This window comes from Ictidomys tridecemlineatus, chromosome 3 (genome assembly GCF_052094955.1).
Source record: "Ictidomys tridecemlineatus isolate mIctTri1 chromosome 3, mIctTri1.hap1, whole genome shotgun sequence".
Taxonomy (NCBI): Eukaryota; Metazoa; Chordata; class Mammalia; order Rodentia; family Sciuridae; genus Ictidomys; species Ictidomys tridecemlineatus.
This window is the reverse complement of record NC_135479.1, coordinates 52,380,833-52,405,435: the sequence shown is the minus strand read 5'-3', so window position 1 is coordinate 52,405,435 and position 24,603 is coordinate 52,380,833. Positions and strand designations below refer to the sequence as shown.

Here is a 24,603-nt window from a genome sequence, read left to right as displayed (position 1 = left end):
GATGCAGTTCAGAGGCTCGACGGTTCCCTGTTCTTGAGTTTTAAATGTGAAAAGGGAAACTAGTCAATTTAACGTTATCGTCTCCAGCCCCATTTTCCTTCTGCTCTCTTAGGAGGACAACGAAGACAACAAACTCCCATGCAGGTAGCGTGGCCGAGCGGTCTAAGGCGCTGGATTTAGGCTCCAGTCTCTTCGGAGGCGTGGGTTCGAATCCCACCGCTGCCAGGCCAGAGTTTTTCCCTTGAGCTTTATTCTCGTGAATGAGTGCCAAGAGCACACCAGTGGTGTGTAATTTTACAATGACCATCGAGGTGTTTTAACTGCTGACTGTTCTCTTTGGTTTCCGAAGCCGATAGTGGATATACATCCATACCCCAAGCCAAGATCTGACAGAAACTGTTTGTGTAAACCTGTATTTTATAGTTGGTCTTCATTTTGACATCGTCCCCAAGTATAACTATCTCAAGATTAATACGACTTCCAAAATATCTCAATATCCAGTAAGTTATCCTTGGATGTCTGTTATAGTGGCTGCAACTATCCTGTTTGAAGACTTCAGAGAAAGATCTTAAGTAGCTTCTCTCGGGTCGCACTAGAATGTCACTTACAAAATCAGCAAATAATACATCGGATGTAGTGGTATCAAACTTAAGAAAAGTTAAGGTTCCACCGAGATTTGAACTCGGATCGCTGGATTCAGAGTCCAGAGTGCTAACCATTACACCATGGAACCCCTCTTTTGGGCTCTTCTTCGAAGATTATATACATTACTTAACACCCTATTTTGTCATTTACGGAAGCCCGAACAACCGCTCCCGGTTACTGAGCATCTGAAATATTAATAAATATGTACTGTCAATGTCTAACGCTTAAGGCTGTACGAAAAAAGAAAAAATTTATTAAAAATGCATATTAAAATAAGAATCGGGAGATGGGGTTAAGTAAATATACTATTAAGATACTTCACCCTATTCTTTTTACTCTTTTTGATGTGGTTACTAAAAAATTTAAATATATGTTTGCGTAGCTTTTGCTACCTTCCCTCGGTCATTCGTTCGACTTTCTTGAAAATAAATCCCTGACCCACCTAACACCATTTCCTCTTAAAAGAAGGTACTGTATTTTCCTTTTTATCATGCTTTTGTTCAAAGGAGAACTGTTAATATATTAGCTGTATTCGAAAACAAACCTCACAGATGGGGGGAAAATAAATTTCAGACGCCCGAACAGGGACTTGAACCCTGGACCCTCAGATTAAAAGTCTGATGCTCTACCGACTGAGCTATCCGGGCTCTTGTGAGCAGTGCTTTCTCTTATCTACAAGAGGTTTCTGATACGAAAGCGCAGGCTTGTAGAACGGTTTAAGAACTGTGTGCTTTTAGGCAAAGGACCCTGACACCCACTTGGAGAAAATGGTTGCGGCGCACCAGCTGCTAATTGAACTTTTTTCACTTTCCTTCTTTAGAACGCTGTGAAGGCTGAAACTCCAGCAGGAGCTTCGCGGAGTCTGAAACCTTAGATGCCCGAACTGGCCGCGCGGGGCCGCTGCGGGCTACAGCCTTTCCTTCCCAAAAGGTTCCTCTCTGGCCCCTGTGACCTGCATCCTGGAAATCTCGGGCTCTCGGGCTCCCAGGCTCCCGCCCACCGGCGGCAATCTGAGGGCGAACCAGGAGCGAAAAGAATGCCACTTGAGCTCTTTAGATGCTGTGCCCTAGGACTCTATTTTATTCTCTCCATCGGCCCTTTTCCAAGGGAGAAACTGAGATCGGGTGTGCCAAAGGCTGGAGATAGGGCTGAGTGTGCGGAGAGTTGGAGAGCTTTTACTGACCTCCCCGTGGTGTACTGTGCTGGGATGAGTATGCGTCCCACCTGCAAGTGGCTATAGTCACGTGTGACTTATGACCGTAAGCGGCTCACCTGTGAATAGTGAGTGATTCACATAGATGATTCACGTGTAGGAATTCGGATCCTCTGTGCTCAGTTTTGTCTGGGAGATAGGAGAAAAGGGTCTTGGAGAAAATTGAGGAGCGGGTATATAAAGGCCTCAGGGATCAGTCAAGTCTCCTGAGTCCCAGGAGAAGAGCAATGTTCCAATGATACAGGCATCATCTCCTCCCTAACTTTGTTCCTCCCTCCCCAGTGGACCCAGGCTTCTGATATTCATCTGGGTGAGCCAGCCAGAGGGACCGGCTGTGCAAGCAAACAAATATTGGGGTGCAAGTCTGTGGGCGGGGAGAGGAAGTCCAATCCATCAGCCAGAATCTTCGGTGAGAGAGGAAAGCAGGTGCATCCCAGAGAGAGCTGGGACCTTCCTCAGGCCTATCCTTCCCTAGCCCCTAGCCCTCAGCATCCCACCCTGCCGCGACTGTTGGTCACCTCCTCCAGGCCATTTGCTGCTGTGTCCAGCGTTGCCTGGGCCATTCTTCCTTTCCTCCCACCATGGCAGTGTACCGCCTGTGTGTGACCACTGGTCCCTATCTGAAGGCAGGTACACTGGATAACATCTCTGCCACACTGGTGGGCACGTGTGGTGAGAGTCCGAAGCAGCGGCTGGATCGAGTGGGCAGGGACTTCGCCTCTGGATCGGTAAGTACAAAGGAGAAAGAGAAAAACCTCTGAGGGGAAGGGCCCCGCAGGCACCCTGAAGAAGGGGAGGGGATGGTTATCCCTGCTGGACTCTCCTGTTTTTGCTGAACTCGGGATGCTCGCCCTGACCTCTTTTCTGGGATGATAAACCTTACCTAGGCACTACGGTACAGAGGAAGGAGTACAGGCAGAGGTTTCCTGGCTCCTCCCATAATGGACAGTGGGCTTTGGGCAAGTCTCTTTCCCTCTCTGAGCCAGTTTTCCCTTCTCTAGAGCAGATCGCCTGCCTTCATCAGTCTCAAGGTTATTTGCTAGTGGCCTACGTTAGTGTGTCCCACCAACCAAGGTGGCTAGGGAAATCCAGTGCCAACTCTTCTCACACATTCCCTGCTTCTACCTGGATGAGGGGCTGCATTTTTCTCATTCACAAAGGAACTGCGTGGGTCAGCAGCAGCTCAGGTTTATAAGTTGGCATAAGCCGAGATGTGGATGCACCTTGCAGAGTGCAAGGTTGGCCTTACCAGTTACCTGCCTTTCACCAGCTTGCTCCCTTGGTCACTCCAGGTACAGAAGTACAAGGTGCGCTGCCCATCAGAGTTGGGCGAGATCTTGCTGCTGCGCCTTCACAAGGAGCGCTACGCTTTCTTCCGCAAGGACTCCTGGTACTGCAGCCGCATCTGTGTCACTGCCCCAGATGGTACCATTGTCCACTTCCCCTGTTATCAGTGGATTGAGGGCTACTGCACCATGGAACTGCGGCCAGGAACAGGTGGGCCAGAGAGTAGGGCTGCTCTGTACTCCAGAAAGCATCTTTTGGGATTAAGGGTGGTGGCTCCCTGTGTGCAGGATGTATGACATAGGGATGGGATTAGGAACTGTGCTTCCACGAAGATGTTTTCTGAAAAATGTGCTATTAATACTCTGAAATGCAAAGTCTTTCTGGGCAATATTTACTCCAGGCACACACAGACATACACTCTTACACACACACACACACACACACACACACACACACACACACACACACACACCCCTAAGCAATTTGTGTTCCACAGCCTCCATCTGCACTCTTAGATAATTCATCTGGAACCCAGAAGGAACTATCAAGCTAATTAGATTTCAATAGGTGGAGAAGCCCTGAATGTATAGACTGTAGCTGGAGAGTCCCAGTCCCCCATTTTTAGCTTTTCTAGAGTGAATGAATGAAATCCCTGAGAGGTGAGTTTGAATCCCTTGTTGAATTTGTGGGGTCTTTTCAAGGATATTGGGCTTGAGTCCCTCTTGACTCCAGAGCTGGCATCTCCACAGAGGAAACAGCAGGCTTGCTCTGTTTGTTGAGATGAGTGTCAAGGATGAGTGATGATATTCCAGGTCAAGGGTAGTTGAATGAACATGGCCTCATATACTTCACTATGAAATGCCATTCTTCCGTACAGTGCATCCATTAATCCACAAATATATTTGTTTATTAGTTGTTTCCCAAGTGCCTGTTATATGCATGGTGACTGAGGCCATGCCAGATGCTGTGAATACAAAAAAATGAATAGAGTGTGACCTGCCTTCAAAGAGACAACAGTCTAGAGATGATTTTTTTTTTAAAGGAAAAAGTTAGAAAAGTGTTATAATTTGGGGATGTAGTTGACTCAAATCCCTGATGAGTGCATGAAGAACATGGGAGCATTCCCCACTTAATGCACATGAAGATGGCTGTGAGATTGGTCTCAAGTGTTAGGAGGTGCAGGCTATGTTTGTAGGAGGAGGTGTTATTTGAAAAGAGACTTATAAGAAGAATAATTTTCATTCCCTGCAGCAAAAACTATTTGTCAAGACTCTCTTCCCCTTCTTCTGGATCACAGGAAACAGGAGCTCCAAGCCCGACAAGAATGCTACCGGTGAGGGTGGGCTAATTTGACTTTTTTGCCCGTCTGTATTCTGACTTCAGTTTTAATCAGATCGTTCCTAACTCTGACATGGGTTTTAACCTCAGGGGCCCAATTCTGATCAGGACCTCATTTAAATCTAACCCCAAGCCAGGCAAAGTGGCACTGGCTTATAATCCCAGCAATTACAGAAGCGGAGGCAGGAGGATTGCAAATTTGAGGCCAGCCTGAGCAAATTAGGGAAACAATGTCTCAAAAAAAAATAAAAATAAAGGACTTGGAATGTAGCCCAGTGGTAGAGCATGTGTTGAGCATGCTTGAGGCCCTGGGTTCAATCCCTAGCATTGGAAAAAAAAAAAAAATCCTATCCGGATCTGAAGCCCAGTGCCTTCATTGAGAAATTTCCAATTCTCTGTTGCTTGCCCCCAAAGTGAGTGGTTTCTGGAGTTTTAATCTGAAGTCATATTTTTAAAAACTCAAGCTTCTGTTTATCCCAAGTTTGATCTGCCACTTCTGGTCTTTCTCTGGGCAGCTGGAAGATCTATGCCCCTGGCTTCCCCCGAATGGTGGATGTCAGCAGCTTTGAGGAGATGGAGTCAGACAAGAAGTTTGCCTTAACCAAAACGACACCTTATGTAGAGCAGGAAGACAGGTGAGGGCCAGGGCTTGGGAAGGAGGTGGAGGGGTATGAAGTTGGGAGTATGGGGGCCGAGTGGCCTAGAAGGAGGAGTCTATAACAAATACAGTTTAATTCAAGTATCAGGAGCAGAGGGGGACCAGGGATGGGCCTGAGGGGTCTAGTAGAGAGGGCAAGGGAGGAGCCAGGAGTGAGGGGAGATGTGAGGTTAGGACTGAGTGAGGAAATTAAAGGGAATGGGTTACAAGTTCTACTGATTGGTTTCTGTCCTTCCTCCTCCCACCATCTCTTCACAGTCCTGGGAACCGTTACCTGCCTGGCTTCCCCATGAAAATTGACATCCCATCCCTGCTGCACATGGAGCCCAATATTCGATACTCAGCCACCAAGACCACCTCACTGATCTTCAATATCATCCCTGCGTGAGGCCACCGCCCTCTCTGCACTCCTGCTTGCTGTCCCTTCTGACCCACCCCTTTGATGCACATCTTGCATCTTTGCCCCAATACCTCTCCCTGCCCTCCATTTTCATCTCCCGCTGATCCCAGGCTCCCCCTACCTGTTCCCCACCTCCCTTTTCCTTATTTCTCAGTCTCCCCACTCTTTGCCACCTCTACCGCTCTCAGAGCACCTACTCTGAGTGTAGACTGAGGAATACTGGTGAGACCACTGAGCAGGACCCAGTCCTTAAGCTCTAAGTAGGTGGAGCCAGACCACCTCCAGCTCAGAACCCATAACCAACACTTTCTAGTTATGTGTCCTTGATTTCCACTTTAGTCTCTAAAGAATCTCCTCACTTGTAAAATGACAATAATGCTGGATGTGGTGACACACACCTGTAATCCCAGCTACTTGGGATGCTGAAGCTGGAGGATCATTTTTTCAAGGCCTCCTGGGATTGTGTCCTTACTGAGACACTTACTGAGATTGTGTTTCAAAATAAAATGAGAAAGGGCTGAGGACAGAACTCAGGCAGTAGAACACTTGCCTAGTATGTGCAAGGCCCTGGCTTCCATACCCAGGACCACAGGGGAGAAAATATTATCCCTACCTCATAGATTTTGAGGAGCATTAAGTAAGACATCCAGCATATAATAATCTCTCAATAGATTTTCCTTAGTAGTAGTATTCAGAGACAGCCTTTGGAGGGAGGAACTCACAGGGTCACTAAGGAGGCATTCATGCAGTTAATTAGCCATCAAAGGAGTCAGCAGTTTAAGTCAATAGCTGGAACTCTAAGTGTGATATGGCTGGAATCCAGTTAACCCTCTGGGTTCCTGGAGAGGAGAGGGGTCAGCTGAGTCTAGGCAGTTCCTTTTGGGAAAAGAGGTGGGATTGAAGCAGGCTGGGGAGAGAGATGAGGGGAGAATAGGTGGATCCTGCCAAACCTAGTTTGGGGACAATAAGCCAACAGCTTTGGCAGGAACTGGAGACTTAGCTGGTCACCTATGCAGGGGCTGTATGTGGCCTTCCAGAAAAGGCCAGGACAAGGAGCTGGGCCTCCATCTCTTGAACCTCTGTGTCCAGGATGATTCTTTATAAAAGCAATAGATGGAAGGGAGTGCAGAGGCGGGGGAGTGGACACTTTGGAGTGTGTGCAATGCTTGAAGTGTGTAGGCAGTGTGTCCTGACTTGGCCTTCAGGACAAGAACACCTTGAGAGTCCCAGTTAGGACTAGGGACCAGAGGAGCATCTGAGAAGGCAGAAAGAGTCCTTTTGTTGGTTCTCAGATATGCAGGTTTAGGCAGAAAAGGGTACAGGAATCCACTGGAAACACCATTCTGGGGCTCAGAGAAGGGTCAGAGGGACAAGGGAGCTTATGTTTTGCTCCATCCAGGAGTTTACAGGGAATTGAGCATGGGGTGACTTCAGAGTGTTGTGAAAGAAATTTGTGGCAGGCCCTAAGAAAGGAAAGATCTCTCTCTCTCTCTCTCTCTCTCTCTCTCTCTCTTCCTCCTTCTCTTTCTCGCTCTCTTTCTCTCCCTCCCTCCCTCTCTCCCTCTCTCCCTCTCTCCCTCCCTCCCTCCCTCCTTCCCTCTCTCCTTCCCCTTTATTTGCCTCCTTAGCCTCTACTTTCATGATTATCTTCCTGCCAGTTTTTTTCATCTTCTGGGTTTTGATTGGCAGGCTTTGAGCAAATATTTGTGGGATGAATGAGCAAGTGCTTAATGAGTCCAGGTGGTTATGAATCCCTCCTTCTCCTCTGCCTTCCCCAGTTGCTCATACTCTTTAGGGCACATTAATGTCCTTTTGTGGGCTAACTTATTGACTGATTGCCACATGCTAACCAGTTCCATGCTCCATTCCCTTTATTTTGGTTCAGTCCACTTGATGAGTGCTTATTAGAAGCTGGATATCTTGGGGCATACAGACTGAGTCTTGCCCTAAGACGCTCACAGTCTAATGGGGGTGAGATATATATCCCATCCCCTGACACACACTATGTTGATAATGAATGCAGGAGATAGTGGGTGTTTCGTGCAAGATCCAAGGCATATTTTGGGGAAGCTGAGTCAGGTAAGACTTCATAAGAACTTCACATCAGAGATGCACCTAGCAGAACAGATAGATCTCATAGTAGGTAGAGATGCAGGATATGGCTTTTTAGGAGAGGCCCAGCTTGAATGAAGCTCAGAGGCAGGGGAATTTAATCTCAAGCATTTCCCCCCCTGATTGTAAAATAATGTTTACTGTAAAAAAGAATTTAAACAGTATACACATTTACACAAAGTCCTCTCAGCTTGCCAATTCCACTTTTACTAGTCCATTGCAGAATGTTCATCTTTGAGCCAGGTGTGGTAGTCCATGCCTATAGTCCCAGATACTCAGGAGGCTGAGGCCAGAGGATCACGTAAGCTCAGGAGCTCAAGGCCTTGGCTGGCCTTGTCTAGTGCACAGAAAAAGCTGGAAAGGTTGATTGAAACTGACTGATGGGGAACTTCATGGACTACTCAGGCTTGACACTTGGAGCTTTGTTCTGTTGGCAGAGGGGGGCCAGTGAGGGTCTTGGACAAGATGGAAGGTTAAATAAAGTAGGCCAAAGTACCAGTGAGCATGACTTCTCTGTATCTGGGGCGAGGGCAACACTTTTGCATCCCTGCCAGGGATGTTTGCTTTTGAACCAGGTACCCCCCCAGGCTACAGAGCCTCACTGACACCTAGACTTTTTCCTCTCAAGCAGATTGTTAAGCACTTTCTACTCTGGGAAATGACTTTGTCAGTTCTCTCCAGGCAGGAACCCGGTGGCCCCCAACAGACCCCAGGCCTCACTCTCACCTTCCCCATCCTTAAGGTCCTTGGGCATGAAGATTCGAGGGCTACTGGACCGCAAGGGCTCCTGGAAAAAGCTGGATGACATCCACAAAATCTTCTGGTGCCACAAGACCTTCACCTCAGGTGTGCAGAGCTAGGCAGGGGATGCCCACCCTTCAATTTACCTCCCATTCAGACCTCTTCCTCCCCTTCCTGGGACACAGTCCTCTCCCAGTTCTCCCAGGGAGACTGCTGGATTCAAGTGGGAGAAACTCCTGGTTCCACTGATGGTATCCTCCAGATTCTCTTCTGAGGAGATAAGAATAGGGAAGTGAGAATAGAGGGACACTGTCTTCCCCAAATAGGTTCATGGTCATTTAGGAGTTCTGATCTTGATCAGGGGCACATAGTTCACTTCCTTACTCCTGCTACCAGGTGTTCTGAGCTTTGGGTTCAGAAAGTCTTAGGTTCAAATCCCTGCTCTACCATTCAAGTGGACAAGTCACTCCATCCCTCTGACCCTCTGTATCTAGCATTCAATTGAAGATGTAATTGTACCTACCTCATAGAGTCGCTGGAAGAAAAACCTAAGAATGAGCCAGGGCTGGGCAGGACCAGAACCTAGGGAAGTTGTTTTGAGACCTACTGGTCCCTTCTCTTGCTCCCCTAGAGTATGTCACAGAGCACTGGTGTGAGGACAACTTCTTCGGGTACCAGTACCTGAATGGCGTCAATCCTGTCATGCTCCATTGCCTTTCCAGCTTGCCCAGCAAGCTGCCAGTCACCAATGACATGGTGGCCCCCTTGCTGGGACCAGGCACCTGCCTGCAAACAGAGTTAGAGGTTGGTGAGGAACTTAGCAGTGGGCCTAATAAGTGGGACATGGGTGGGTTGCCATGATGGACAAAGGGTGTGTGTGTGGAGGGTAAGGTTGGGATGGCCTAGGCCTGTGAGCCTCAGCTTCTGCACAGCCCTGGGCCCTGCCCATTGTTCAAACAGAGCATATATGGACAAGAGCCAGATGGGCTTGGGATGGTTTGAGGACTGTTGGGGAACTCCAAGATCCCTGGTGTGAGAGAAAGCTGCTTTAGGACAGGTCAATGGCAGGGCCAACAGAGGTAGTTAAAATAATTATGAAGGACTAGGAGGTTCGAGAATGTAGGAGTAACAATGATTCAGTCTTTCTAGGGCAGCCAAGCCCTCAGGAATTGTCCAGAAGGTTAGAGACGACGTTGGTTATTTATTTATTTATTTTGAGTGTTGATTTGCTGTTATTGGATACACAGAGGTCAGACCTCAGAAGGGAATTACATCTGAGTTGAGAGAGTAGAAGGACCAGGTATGGTGGGGAGGAGGAGAGGATATTGGCTTGTCCAAGTCGAGAGGCCAGGTGAGAGATTGCTCAAAGACAGACTCATCTCGACCTCATTCCGAACATTCTGGGAAGGGTGCGGTACCCAGTTTAGGGCTACCCACTTGGCCGTAAGTGCAGGCACCAAGAATTACTGAGGCTGGAAATGGGGACATCAGCTCCTCCTTGAGGTGGGCAGAGAATGGAGAGGGAAGATGAGCACTGGTGGGGAGGATATGCTAAACCTTTGTGCGCCTTCTCCAGAGGGGGAACATCTTCCTAGCGGACTACTGGATCCTGGAGGAGGCCCCAGTCCATTGTCTAAATGGCCGCCAGCAGTATGTGGCAGCCCCGCTCTGCTTATTGTGGCTCAACCCCCAGGGGGCGCTGCTGCCCTTGGCCATCCAGGTGAGCCTGAGGGTGGGGCTTCGGAGGTTGGGGCCTCAGGGGGTGGACAGTCTGGAGTCTCGCCTCCTCTTTATTCTTGAGTGCAGCTCAGCCAGACCCCGGGGCCCAATAGCCCCATCTTTCTGCCCACTGACTCCGACTGGGACTGGCTGCTGGCCAAGACGTGGGTACGCAACTCTGAGTTCTTGGTGCACGAAAACAACACGCACTTTTTGTGCACGCATTTGTTGTGTGAGGCCTTCGCCATGGCTACGCTACGTCAGCTGCCACTCTGCCATCCGATCTATAAGGTCGGTAGCAAAGCTGGATTGGGACGAAGGGGGCGTGACCCGGGCGGCAGTTCCCCCTGATCTTTGGCTCACGTGACCTCTTTCCACTCGCAGCTCCTGCTTCCCCACACTCGCTACACACTGCAAGTGAACACCATCGCAAGGGCCACACTGCTCAACCCCGAAGGCCTGGTGGACAAGGTGCAGCCTCCCTGCCGCAGCTCTGAGGCCCCACCCTTGAGTATGCTTTGTCCCGCCCACAAGCTTTGTTCAGCCCCGAACCATTCCGCAACCGGGCTGGCGGCTTTCCACAAGCCCCGCCCCTCTGCGCCAGTCTCCAACTTGCCGGGTTCATAAACCGTCTGCGTTTGCCAATTCTCCCACGAAATCTCAAAGTGGAAGAAATAGCAGTGGGGATCTGGGGGGGGGGTCCCCACTAAGACTCCACCTCCACCCCAAACCACCGTTCTCTAGGTAGTACACCTCCAGCTCCAGCACTACCCTCATCTGATTGCGCTCAGTCAGGCTCTTAACCTCTCTATTAGGTCATATTTTTAGTTATCAAATATCTTACGATCTTCCCCCTGTAAGTAGCGAGGCTGCAACCTGGGCAGCTAGTGTCAGGGAGGCCCATCTGGATGCCTGATCTGTGGTTGTGGAGGGTTTGGCTAACCTCAGAAGCCCTTCCCTGGGTCAAGTCGCTAGCCCCATCTCATATGCAGGTCCTGGGGTGGGGTTTGGGCAAGCCTGAGAGCCAAACTGTTCTGTGTCTGCAGGTCACGTCCATCGGGAGGCGTGGTCTCCTCTACCTCATGAGCACAGGTCTGGCCCACTTCACCTACACCAATTTCTGCCTTCCCGATAGTCTGCGGGCCCGTGGCGTCCTGACCATCCCCAATTACTATTATCGAGACGATGGCCTGAAGATCTGGGCCGCCATTGAGAGGTGCGGTCCCAACCCATCAGCCCCTCCAGACCTAGCTCCTGGTGTCTGGGCAGTGTGGGGCCCCTGTGTGTTCCTTCCAGTTGAGACCCTTGGGGCTGGGGATTCCAGATATTTTCAGACTCCAGACTAGGGAGGAATTGGAATTGGGGTGCCTTGTGAAATGGCAGCTAGAAAGGTATTGAGTGTAGTGAATGCAGTGGATGAAGGGAAAGGGGGGGTGTCCAGAGGAGGAGTCAGAGATCAAGACTTTATCCAACAGCTCAGGATGGCTGTGACCTCCACACAGGCAGGCTCCCTCCCGAATGGTGAATGAGGAGGAGGATGCAACCTGAGGCTGTTGGTGCATTCTCCCCCAGGACCCTGTGCAGAAAGGAGGCCCAAAGCCTCTGTGACTTAGGACAGGAATGATATTTCAGGGAATACTGGGCACTCAGGACCCCACCGATCTCCCCCCAACCTGGGGGGGACTCTCATTGGACTCTGACAGCCTGCCTCTCCCTAGCCTAAACAACAGTGGACCTTGGTGTTCTGGCTAGGCTTGTGCCCAAGGTCACTTCAGAGACATCATCATCTCTTTCCTGCAGCTTTGTCTCAGAAATCGTGAGCTATTATTATCCCAGTGATGCGTCGGTGCAGCAGGACTCCGAGCTGCAGGCCTGGGTCGGTGAGATTTTTGCTCAGGCATTCCTGAACCGGGAGAGCTCAGGTATTCCTTGTCCGTTCCCATCCCCACCCCAAACCCCTACAGGTTCTTGATGATCCAGTTCTCCCTCTGGCTTCCCGGCTTCCATTAACAAATTCTTATTTATTACTGTCCCACTTAGCGGATGAGAAAATCGGTTCAGAGAAGCCTACAGAGGCAGAATTCTGATCCTTCCACCTTTATACAAACTCATCCATTCACTTTCACTTACTGAACTCTGAACTTTGTCAATGTGCAGCATGCAGTGGTAGGAGCCATCTCTGACTTAAAAGGATTCTTGAAACTTCTCTCATATCTTCTCATGCCTGTCCTGACAGGTGTTCCTTCCAACCACCAATGTCTCTTCATTTCCTGTGGCCACAAACTTCTTCATGGTGTGGGTTGGTCTTGTTGTTGCCTGACTCCTGACTGACATTTGTCACCTAACCTTAGCTGTCCCCTGTTTTCTGGCACTGCCTGAAAGGACTCTCAACCACCAACACCTTGGTGCCTCTCAACCTCCTTTCCTTAAACTCAATGCCAAGCAGATGCCCCCACACCACCCTAATTTCTTTAATCTTCTATTAGCTCCAGGGAGGTTATGGCCTCCTGACACTCCTACTTCTTCCTGAAATCTAGCAGTCTCCCCATCCCAGAATTTGGCTTGCCCTGGCTCTCTGACTTCTCTTTCTACCCCTCTGCGATGGAATGAGCTCTTCTCCTATTTCTCCTTTGTGACTGATTTTCAGAAATCCCATATTCCCTCTCTCTGAAGGACTTTTCTTTTTGGCATCCCACTGTTGCCCTTTATAGAGGAACTTCTGACCTTGCTTGGGTTAAAATGGTTCCAATGTCCATCCTTCAATTTTCTCAGCCCAGCCTGAGACTTCTCTCAGCAGGGTTGTAGCTTTCAGCTGGCTTACTGCTTCTGGTGGCCCCACAGTGGAGTTCCTATCTTTGGAGACCCAGGGAGGAGAGGTGGTCTCAGATCACCTTCATATGGAGAGAATAGCTGTTGCAGTTCTATCTGGGATGGGATGGGGCTTGGAGCTTCTTTTTTTCTTTGTGGTACTGGAGATTGAACTCAGGGTCTCACATGGTAGGCAAGTGCTCTAACACTGAGCTACATCCCCAGCCCCTGCTTTCTTTCTTTTTTTTTTTTTTAAACAATAACAACAGAATTTTTTTTCAAACATATAGCAATGTATAGTATAATCAGCATCCATTTACCCATTTGCCAGATTCAACAACATGATTTCTTATGAATCTGTTGCTTTTTGTTTATTGATGACTTCCAAAGTCACCCCACATCTAGTCCACATTCAAGTTTCCCTACCTGTCCAGTTTTCCCCCAGTTGATTCCATTGATTCAGGAATCAATCAAGGATCACATGGTACACATTTTGTTAGTTTTGCCTTTAAAGTTGTTTTTAACTCAGAAGGGCACCGCTTCCCCCTCTGCTTTTTTTTTTAAGAGAGAGAATTTTTTTAATATTTATTTTTCAGTGGACACAAATCTTTATTTTTATTTTATGTGATGCTGAGGATCGAACCCAGTACCCCCGCGCATGCCAGGCAAGCGCGTTACCACTTGAGCCACATCCCCAGCCCACCCCTCTGCTTTTTAAAATCATATGACATGGGCTCAGGGAAGAGCCCAGACTAGTTGTTCTGCCCAATGTCTCACCTTCCAAATTTCTCTCATGGTTTTCTCTTGATGTCATTTATCTTGTTCCTTTGTCTCCTGTGTTTTTTTGTAAACTGGAAGAAATACATAAAGGTTGTACATTTTTTGGCAAGAATATTTCTCAGGTGATGCTGTGTCCTCTGCATTGCATCATCCTGGGAGGTGCTTGATGTCAGATTGTCTCAGTGGTAGTGATGCCAACAGTGATTTCTAGGTTAAGGTGGTGACAGCCACATGTTACTTGGATTTTTTAAAAGGTGACCTTTCCTGGTGTTCTGCCAACCTAATGTTGATAGGAGTCATCCTGATCTGCTTCTCCACCCTACCTGGTGTTGTTTTTTTGTTTGGTTTTTGTTTTTCCTGTTTAAAAACTAGACCAAGTGGGCATGATGGTGCACACCTATAACTCCAGTGGCTCAGGAGGCTGAGGCAGGAGGATTGCAATTTGGGGGCCAGCCTGAGCAACTTAGCAAGGCCCTAAGCAACTTAATGAGACCTTGTTTCAAAATAAAAAGGACTGGGGATGTGGCTCAGTGGTTAAGCACCCCTGGATTCAATCCCTGGTAGCAAAAAAAAAAAAAAAAAAAAGTTTACAGGCAGAGGTATAGAGGTATAGTAACGCAGATACCCTGAGGCTGGAGCCTTTTGGTGTTTTTGAGGGCTATCAGGAAGGCCTGAGAGGCTGGAATAGAGTGAGAAGAAGAAAATTTGAGAAAGAAAAGAGAAGGAATGGGAGCCAGATCAACTAGGGCCATGATAAGGTGAGTGAGAGGGGAACCCCTTAAAAGGTTCTAGTGAAAGGCAACATCATCTGATTTATGATTTCTTTTTCTTTTTTGGGGTAGTGAGGATGGAACCCAGGGCCCTGTGCATGCTATGCCATGCAAGTGCTCTATAACCAAGTTACACCACCAATCTCTGATTTATGGTCACTTTGGCTGTCATGTAAAAAACTGGCTAGACAAGGTGAAACGATGAATCCAGGAGAGAGATGATGGTGATTGGGTATGGTGAAGATCGAGGAGAGATGAGATTCTGAAAATCTTTGCCAATATGATTAGTATGAGATAAAAAGAGGAACAAATACATATGTTTTGACCTGGGCAACTAGATAAAGAGTGCAGTTATCAGGGGATTGGTTCCAGAATCTCCTCGGAGACAAGATCCTCAGATGCTCCAGTCCCTCATATGAAATGGTATAGTATTTGCATAGAACCTACACACATCCTCATGCATACTTTAAATCATCTCTAGATTACTTTTAATACCTAATGCAGTGTAAATGCTATGTAAACGGTTGTCATACTATGTCTTAGGGAATAGTGAAAAGAAAAAAAAGTTTGCTGTTCCCCGCCGCCCCCCCAGATATTTTTGGTCTAAGTTTGGTCTAAGTTTGGTTGAACCCACAGTTGTGGAACCCCCTGTGCCGAAAGGGAATCACTGAGGGAGGGCTAGGATGAAGAGTTGGGGGAGTCAATCATTTGGTTTTGCATAGTTAGGTTGGAGGTGCTGTGGGGATGGGGGGACATCAGGGAAGCAGCTGCAGATTTATGCCCACTGCTAAGTCAAGTTCAGGAGCCAGGAATGTGAATCTGGGAGTTGTCAGTGAGTGGGAGCTGGGCAAAGCCGCAGACTGGGGTGAGGTTAGTGTGGTACAGAGAGGAGGACAGAAGGCTGAGCTCTTCTCCCTCCAACTCTGACAGGGCTTCCATCTTTGCTAACCGCCCCCCCTCCCCCGCCCCAAACACACACTTTTTTTGGTACTAGGAATTGAACCCAGAGGTACTTTACCACTGAGCTACATTCCCAGCCCTTTTTATTTTATATTTTGAGAAAGGGTTTCACCAAGTTGCTTAGGGCCTTGCTAAGTTGCTAAGGCTGGCCTTGAACTTGCAATCCTCCTACCTCAGACTCCTGAGTCACTGTAATTACAGGCATGCACCACTGCACCTACTCATCTTTGCCAATTCTTTTCAAATTGTATTTATTTACTCATTTTTGAGATGGTGTCTTGCTATGCTGCCCAGGCTGACCTTGTATTCCTGGGCTCAAGCAATCCTACCTCAGCCTCTTGAGTAGCTGGGACTACAGGCATGCACTATTGTGCCCAGCTTCTGTCATCCCTCAAATTTGGGAGACCTCCTTTTCTTCCTCCAGGAAGGTCTTTCCTAACCACTGTTGCCCCAGCGCCTATTTCCGTCCTAGCTGTCTTCTCCTTCAAGAGTCAAATCCTGGCCTTAGATATTTCTTTCTTCTTTCATCACTCTGTGCTTTTAAATAACACTTGGTGGTCATCTGTTTCTGCTACCAAGCAGAAGATGATCCATTATGGGGTGTTTGGACAGATCTTGATAAATTGAGTAAATTAAGTCATTAAGTGCTAATATGGGCTGCAGAGTTTTAGAGGTCAGAAAGAGGCAGCTTGGTGCTGGGCTTGAACCTAGCTTCATCATGAACCCTGTCAATCAAACATCTCCTTTTCCCGTCTCAGCACCCAGCTCCTATCTAGATCCCCTTCAGAAACCACAGACCTTGGTGATGGCCATCCCTAACTCATCCCATCCAAAATCTTAGTCTATAGACAGGTGTGGTCCATGTCCAAGTCCTTACTCTCCATTTGCAATGGGCTCCAGCTCTCAACTGCCCCTAGGAATTCAGTCCCTCCCATTCCCACCCTCTTCCTTTCCTCTCCACACCCAGGCTTCCCAAGCCGCCTGTGCACACCAGGAGAGTTGGTGAAGTACCTCACTGCAATCATCTTCAACTGTTCCGCCCAGCACGCTGCTGTCAATAGTGGGCAGGTAAGGTTGCAGAGAGCAAGCTTCATAAAAGGTGTGTTAGGCTTGGCAATGGATTTGGTGCCAATGTTCAGGTTGAAAGCATGGGCAGATCAGGTTTGGGTGATTTTATGATCAGGGTTGGGGCTGGAATGGCAACTGGGCCAGTGATGGGTGATGGCTGGGTGGAGCTAGGTCCAGGGTTACAGAGGAGACTCAAGTTAGAGTTATGTTGGGAGTAGAGTTTGTGGGCTCCTATCTTGGTCAGGACTGGACCAGGTGGAGTATCAGGTTGGCTCTGTGGCATGACAGCCCAAGGCCCTTTTCTAGGATTACCTACTCTCTAGGTCCTCCTCCCTCCCTGGTGACTCACCCCACCCAGTCCTGGAACATTGGGTAGAGAATGACAAGTGGTGAGCTGGGCTCCTGTCCCACTCCTGGGATTTTCCACAATCCCCTAATTTCCCAACAGCAAGACCTGGGATGGTGGAGGTGGGATTGGCAATGATGAAAAGGAAGCTAGCCCTCATCTTCTGGCCAGCTGATCCAATTGGGGTGGGTGTCTCCACAGCATGACTTTGGGGCCTGGATGCCCAATGCTCCCTCATCCATGAGGCAGCCCCCACCTCAGACCAAAGGGACCACCACCCTGGAAAGTTACCTGGACACCCTCCCAGAAGTGAACATCACCTGTAACAACCTTCTCCTCTTCTGGTTGGTCAGCCAAGAGCCCAAGGACCAGGTGTGTGTATAGTAGTGTGGATGGGGAGTGGGTCTTGCAGGGCCTGGGCTGTGGAGAAGGTGAGCAGTGGATGATTCCTTCAAAGACACACATTAAATCAAATACCAGTTTAGTGGCTGTGTTATAACTTCCATCTAATTCAGAAGTTTACCAATCCATCCATCCATCCATCCATCCATCCAATCTTTCCCTCCCCATCAGTTACTCATACATTCTCCCAAACATGAAACAAAAATGTTTGGGTACCTCCCATGTGTCAGCATAGCATTGAGTGCCAGGCATTTAAAATTGAGTGAGGACTTTCCTGCCTTTTAGAAACCTGTGGTCTAGTTGAGGAGACATGGGTAAATGAAGAAGGGCTGTAGGAAGTACACACATGTTAACTCCTCCATTTAACACGTACTTCCTGAGCAGTGTGCCAGATACTGGTGGACAGCCACAGGCACCTTGTCCATGAGCTTTAGGGTTTAGGGACAAAGTAAAGATAGGGCCCTGTGGAAGCTAACAGGGTCTAGAAGAACCTGAGAAAGTTTCTTGGAGGAAGTGACATTGAAGCTGAAACCTGTGGGACAGATAGACAAAGGAGGGGCAGGGTTGGTTTCTAGTCAGAGAGAAGGACACAAGCAAGGAGTGGAGGGGAGATTCCACTGGTGTGTTTGTAGGATCATTATGGTTTAGTGCAGCAAGATGGCAGGTGGAGAGGAAGGTGGGTCTTTGCAGAATATTCGTTCAGAGGAAGATGGACAATAAGGGGGTCACTCAAAGGCTTTAAACCAGCTATGACATGACTCAATTTGCTTTAGCAAGGGTGCTTCTGTGGCCATGTGAATGGGTGACAGGGACAATTGTAGACTCAGGAGACAGAGAGGAGGCAGTTAAGTATCAGAGGTCAGATGAGTAGCCCTTTAATCACCAACTGCTGTCATTGCTATTCACACATTATTTTATCAGTCATGACTCTGTCTTCCAAGTCTTGCTCACAATTTCTTCTCTGACATGTGAGCATCTTCTTTTTCCTCATGCTTAACTCCATTTGTTGGTAGAAAGATTGCAAATATTTTATCTCCCTAGAAAGTTTTGTTTTTGTTTTTGGAGACAGAATCTTGCTTTGTTCAAGGCTGACCTTGAACCTCTAGACTTAAGCAACCCTCCTGCCTCAGCTTCCCAAGTAGTAGGGCAGGCAGGTGCCACAACCCCTAACTAAGAACAATTGTTTTTTCAGTGCCAGGGCTGGAACCCAGGGCCTCAAGCATACTAGGCAAGCACTCTACCACTGAATTACACCCCAGTCCTTCCTAGCAAGTTTTAACCAACCACCTTCTATCCTAGGAATGGCAGGATCTTGTCCCTGAATCTTACCTTTTTCTGTTCCCAGAAGAATGAGTAGGCAGGAGGATGAGGGTGGAGGGTTCCTTCCTCATAAGCCAGTGAAAAGTTTAACTTGGAAACTTATAAGGACAGTAATAGCAGCTGTCACTTACTGAGGATCCATCACTTAGTCATTATATCAGATACTTTGCACACACTGTCTTAAAATACAAAATAAATTGTAGCTATATTTAAACTGTTTAGTGTAGTGCTGGCATATAAATGTTCAATAGATGGTAGTTCATTTATGGGGGAAAAACTGAGGTTCAGAGAGATTAAGTAATTTGCTCCAAATCACTTAACTAGGAAGCAGAGTTTGAATACAGCCTGTTGTATTTTTTTGTTCAGCTCATCTGGTGACTATGCTACACTTTTAGAAGTTACATATCAGTCTGGTAAATAAGACATAAAACTGGTTCTTTGAAAAGACCAATAATATAAAGAAGCTATAGAACTTAAATACACAATATTAGGAATGGGGAAGGGAATACAGAGTTTTGTTGTTATTGTTTTTTAGGGTACCAGGGATTGAACTCAGGGGCATTCGACCACTGAGCCACATCCCCAGCCCTATTTTGTATTTTATTTATAGACAGGGTCTCACTGAGTTGCTTGGCACCTCACTTTTGCTGAGGCTGGCTTTGAACTCGAGATCCTCTTATCTCACCATCCTGAGCTGTTGGGATTACAGACATGTGCCACCACAGCTGGCCAGAGGTTTTTAAACTATAAGAAAGTACTGATTACAAATTACATGGCTACGTTTCATAGAGGTGAACCAACCTTTCCTTCTTAGAATAAACTAGACTCCATCACGGCACATTATAGTTTTACTATCCACTATTGACCTTCATTGGCTGGTATACTTGCTTACAGTTTTACACAAGCAAACTTGGAAATCTAGATGGAAGAAATGATTTTTCTAGGAGAATGTAAACAATTGAAACTTTGGAAGAGATGAAAACCAGATTTAAGTGTAAGTTTGTAAAAGAGGGGCTGGGATTATGGCTCAGTGATAGAGCTCTCATCTAGCATGTATGAGGCCCTGGGTTCAATCCTCAGCACCACATAAAAATAAATAAACAAAATAAAGGAATTGTGTCCAACTACTTCTAAAAAAATAAATATTAATAAAAAAGTTTGTAAAAGATCTGATCTCCTGGAACAAGTTCTTCCTAAGTCATTCAAACTGCTTGAAAACATAGAAAAAGGTGGAAGCCTCCTGAATAATTTCACTGAATTATGGAACCCTGACTCCAAGATGGGCAAACGCAATAATATTTTTTAAATATATATATATTTTTAGCTCTGCATTGAAACAACACCTTTATTTTATTTATTTATTTTTTTAATGTGGTGCTGAGGATCGAACCCAGTGCCTCATACATGCTACCACTGAGCTACAATGCCATCCCCCAAAGACAGCAATCTTTTTAAAAAATATCTTTATTTGTATTTGTTTTATTTTTATGTGGTGCTGAGGATCAAACCTAGGGCCTCATGCATGTGAGGCAAATGCTCTACCACTGAGCCACAACCCCAGCCCAAGACAGCAATCTTTAAGAAGAGAGGAGGGTCTCATTAGAGGGCTCCAGTCTCAGATTGACTTACCACCTATGTGACCTCAAATATATAATTTGTCCTCCCTAAGCCTCAATTTCCTTATCTGTCAAGTGGGCATGGTAAGAGTACCTGTCTTAAGATTGATGTACCCTTGTAATGGTGCATGTAAAGTGCTTTACATGTTAGCTGTTATTAAGAAAATGAAATTATAAATTCCTTCTACTCAGCTACCACAATCTGAAAAACATATCAGCCAATGAAGACCATAATGTCTAGTAGAACAATAATGTGCCATGACAAAATCTCCTTTATTCTAGGAATGAAAGGTTGGTTCAACCTTACGGAATGTAGCAATGTAATTTGTTACATTAACAAAGAAGCATACCATATAATCATTTCAATATATGATGAAAAAAGCATTTGATCAACGTGAAAAACATTTTAATAAAAACTCAGTTTAAATGAAACCCCCTTAGTGGTTTTTTGTTGTTGTTGTTGTTTTTAATTGGTTTTATTTTTTTAAATATGTGACAGCAGAATGCATTACAATTCTTATTACACATATAAAGCCCAATTTTTCATATCTTTGTATATAAAGTATGTTCACGCCAATTCATGTCTTTATGCATGTACTTTTTTTAATAGTTTTTTTAAAATACCTTTATTTTATTTGTTAATTTTTTATGTGATGCTGTGGATTGAACCCAGTGCCTCATGCATGCTAGGCAAATGCTCTACCACTGAGCCACAACCCCAGCTCCCCCCACAAGGGGTTTTGATGAAAATATGTTTAAGAAAATGGTGGGGGCTGGGGTTGTGGCTCAGAGGTAGAGCACTTGCCTGGCATGCATGAGGCACTGGGTTTGATCCTCAGCACCACATAAAAATAAAATAAAAAGATATTTAAAAACAAAAGAAAAAGAAAATGGTGGGACTGGGGATGTAGCTCAGTGATACAGCACTTGCCTAGCATGTGTGAGGCCCTGGATTTGATCCTCAGTGAGGGGAGGGAGGAGGGAGAGACAGGGAGGGAAAACTTATGATGAAATAATAGAGGTCTCCTCATTAGAATCTGGGACAAGAAAATAATGCCCACTATTACTGCTATTATTTAACACTGATCTGAAGAGCTTCATTAGAGCAATAAAAACAAGAAACATGAGTAGTACTGACAGCCAGTTTGTATGAAGGTTATATCAGGCCGGATGAGTGTACTTGTTAGGAGGCTGGGCCTGGGCATTGTGCTGGTGCACTGGTTGTATGAAGTGATGTGGAGAGAGGGACAGTTCTGCACACGGGTGGCATTGACACTAAAGGTCATTGTTCATTGTAATATTTTTTTTTCTTTGCTCTTTTTGGGGGTTAGGGATCAAATCCAGAACCTCATGCACATGGGGAAAGCATCTACCCCTGAGCTAACACCCCAGCCCTCCTGGTGACATTTCTTGATAGTGGTTAGCCATGTCGTAAAGTGTGACAGTGTTATGGTGATTGTGTTGGCAAAATTTCCATTATGTCAGTTCATTGTGAGGATGCCTCACAATCAGGATTCTGGTTGCTCTCAGGGGCTGTATTCTTGGATCTATTTGAGTACGTCTGTGCTTATCTCAGTTGCATGATGAACATGATGGTGCTCTTCTACTTCAAAGAACAGCTCAGGGCACTGGAAAGAAACTTTAAAGAATATCTAGTTCAATTCAACCACTTTGAGATGCAGGAATTAAGTCTCAAAGAGTCAAAGTCACACACAAAAGGTCAGCAAAGGGAACACTGAATTTAAGTTGGCTGGCTCCCAAATCTGTCTCTTATACCCTGTGGGCTCTGGGTGTTGGGAGGCTGTCTGGAGTGATGATTTGGGGTGGTGGTTTGAAGGGTTTATTTGCAATGGCCATCATGGGGTCGTGCCTGTGACTGCAAGGGTTGCCACATGTGATCCTTCTTTATCGTCCATGCTATCTGAACATCATCCTGACCTGTCACCTGTATTTTTTTTCCCAGAGACCTCTGGGCACCTACCCGGATGAACACTTCACTGAGGAGGTCCCACGCCAGAGCATTGCCACCTTCCAGAACCGCCTGGCTCAGATCTCAAAAGATATCAGGGAGCGGAACCAGAGCCTGCCCCTGCCCTATGCTTACCTGGACCCTCCCCTCATTGAGAACAGTGTCTCCATCTAACCCCCTCCTCAGACCACCCCAGAAGAAAGGAAGATCCAAGCTTGAGGAAGTCAAGTTTCTCAGGGTCTTCCAGACCCTTCCATCCTCCCCATTCTCAGCCTGAACCTTCTTTTCTGCCAGTGGGGACCTTTTCAGCCAAGATGGCTCTAGAATCATATGAATGGGCCATGAATTGTGAGGGATCGGGATAACAGTGTGTGTGTGTGTGTGTGGGGGAAGCCGCTGAGTAAAGCCAAATGCACAACAGACTTCTAGAAAAGGAAGGAACCCTTGTGCCCCTTGCCCTACTTTGGGCACTTCCTGTTCCAGTCTCTTGTGGGAATCTACCTCCTCCCGTTGGGATGCCCAGCTTGGGTTCCCAATCTCTCCTTCCCAGTCCTCCCTATGCCCATCCTCTTTCTCATACTGTGGCTGTTCGATTCCCCTTGTCTCCATCCCTAGGACCAACCAACCCAGCTTCCCTCTCTGGAAGAGTCTGGAAACTAGACACAGATGGGATGTGTGCCTGGATCTGTCCTGTGGTCCCCTCCTAGTACCTTTAAGGAGAGGGGAAGAATCAGAGCCCAACTCACCTGGAGTAACTGCAGTTCTAGGGGACAGGCCCCTGGGTGTGTATGTGGTTTCCCTCTCTTTCATCCTACTTCAATCTAATCCAGTTTTGTTTTTTTTTGTCTTTGAGCCTATTAAGTTCAATAAAAGCTAACATATTTGGCTCTTGTTTCATTTTTGGTGTGTGTGTGTGTCTGTGTGTGTGTTGTGTGTGTGTGTTAGGTGATGGTAGAGCAGCTACAAATCCATGGGTTATCCTGGAGACAAGAACTGCCCCCACCCGCCAGCTCAGTTAACCAGCCAGCTGAAACCTGTATTTCTGCCTTCACTTCCTAGAACAATATCTGGGCTTGAGATACTGGTAGGAAAAAAAAAATGGGCATTTTGCAAAGACTCAAAATCGAGCTTCTGGGTGTGGTACTTGTTAGTGTTACCACTGAAATCCAGTTCTACTCCTGGACACATGGAAGACTCACTCCTGGTCCTCTTGTGGATGGGTGGAGTCCTGAGATGAGTTTTGGCTGAGTTACGTGCAGAAGTGTGGTTATCTTCAGGTTGGAGTGGAGGCCCTCCGGAGCTCTCTCTGCCTCTCCATTCTGGAAGCACATGTTGATATGGCACTTGCAGCAGTTCATGTGTCCAAAGAACTAGAGCAGAGGCTCTGCTGAGTGAGCTGGACATGGAACTGAATGAGAAATAAGTGTTTGTTAGGTGAAGCCATTGAAATTTTGGAATTGTTTGTTATTGCAGCATAACATAGCCTCTCCTGACCAAAATGACCAAGGTCTAGAAAGTCTGATTTTCCTCCCTTCTAGTCACTCATCCCTTAAAAACAGAGATTTGTACAACCCTCAATCAGCCATCCACATCTCTCCACAAGTGCCCAACACCTTTCTTGTCTCCTGCTTCCCTAGACCTCATACCCAGTCCACCTGAGTCAGACTCTGTGCCTGACCAATCTCAAGTCACGGCCTCTCTCTGGCCAGAGTCACAGTGTCTTTGAACAATGACAGGGTGATGGTTCTTCCATCCCTATGGTCCTGGCAGTAGAGGAATCAGCTTTAGGATAAAAAATAATAGGTGTACAGGTGATTCCCAATCCTCAACCTCACATGGTCAAAGCTTTTGCCTGGGATGCCATCATTTAAGGAACCAAAAATTGTTCTCTAAATGACCACAGATCCACAAAAAGCTCTGGATCTTTGCTTTTTAACTCATTTGTTACTCCAGAGCCCCTGCTATGCTGAAATTTTGGAGCAGCTGTTGTCCCAGAGATTCAGGAAAACACACTTTCCATCATTTCCCCATCCCCTTCTTACCCCACACTCTTCTCCCTATACAACCAAACCCCCTCAGTCTTTGTGACTGTGTGTGTGTGTGTGTGTGTGTGTGTGTGTGTGTGTGTGTGTGTGTGTGTAGGGTCAGGGGACGTTTTTGCCTATACTAAAGTTTGAATTTTCATTTCTGGCATCTATGATGCTTGGAGAAGAGAATCCCAGTGCCTCTGTGCATGAAGAAGTGATTTGGGGGATATCAAACCGTCAGATCTCAGTCCAAGAATTTAACCACCATAACCGGGACTAAGAAATACCCAGTGGTGCCTCCTTGTGGCCATCTGGGCTGTGGTCAAAGCTGGAAATGTGGACCCCCTAAACTGTCTTGACTAGAGCACTGCCCCACCAGGGTGACTCCCCAAATGATGAACTCTTCTCATCCTGCACAAAGGTT

General features: G+C 46.9%; 1 protein-coding gene and 3 non-coding genes across 5 annotated transcripts; 2 read left to right on the top strand and 2 right to left on the bottom strand.

The window, feature by feature from the left end:
- Positions 1–143: 143 nt before the first annotated feature.
- On the top strand, positions 144–225 carry Trnal-uag (transfer RNA leucine (anticodon UAG)). The gene has a single exon. It is a non-coding gene; the product is annotated as a tRNA-Leu (tRNA).
- A 436-nt stretch (positions 226–661) lies between these two features.
- On the bottom strand, positions 662–733 carry Trnaq-cug (transfer RNA glutamine (anticodon CUG)). Its single transcript has one exon. It is a non-coding gene; the product is annotated as a tRNA-Gln (tRNA).
- Positions 734–1,219: 486 nt separating this feature from the next.
- Positions 1,220–1,292, bottom strand: Trnak-uuu (transfer RNA lysine (anticodon UUU)). Its single transcript has one exon. It is a non-coding gene; the product is annotated as a tRNA-Lys (tRNA).
- Positions 1,293–1,591: 299 nt separating this feature from the next.
- On the top strand, positions 1,592–23,038 carry Aloxe3 (arachidonate epidermal lipoxygenase 3). 2 transcript variants are annotated; one of them, XM_040269406.2, is made up of 16 exons: positions 1,592–1,904; positions 2,485–2,586; positions 3,151–3,355; positions 4,397–4,478; positions 4,999–5,118; positions 5,400–5,525; positions 8,396–8,499; positions 9,026–9,198; positions 9,971–10,114; positions 10,201–10,404; positions 10,498–10,584; positions 11,160–11,329; positions 11,914–12,035; positions 16,399–16,499; positions 17,047–17,217; positions 22,147–23,038. In XM_040269406.2, the coding sequence occupies exons 1-16, from the start codon at positions 1,899–1,901 to the stop codon at positions 22,324–22,326; spliced, it is 2,097 nt and encodes a 698-aa protein (XP_040125340.1). In that variant the 5' UTR covers positions 1,592–1,898; the 3' UTR covers positions 22,327–23,038. The 2 variants fall into 2 exon arrangements, with proteins under 2 accessions (XP_040125340.1, XP_005332895.1); XM_005332838.4 differs by having other exon boundaries at positions 1,592–2,586.
- Positions 23,039–24,603: the final 1,565 nt, after the last annotated feature.

Bases quoted from the DNA above. Each gene is read 5' to 3' on its own strand.
- Aloxe3 (XM_005332838.4), top strand. From the start codon at position 2,440: ATGGCAGTGTACCGCCTGTGTGTGACCACTGGTCCCTATCTGAAGGCA. The intron at 16,500-17,046 runs GTAAGGTTGCAG...GTGTCTCCACAG, and splicing joins CTGCTGTCAATAGTGGGCAG to CATGACTTTGGGGCCTGGAT. The intron at 17,218-22,146 runs GTGTGTGTATAG...TTTTTTTCCCAG, and splicing joins GCCAAGAGCCCAAGGACCAG to AGACCTCTGGGCACCTACCC.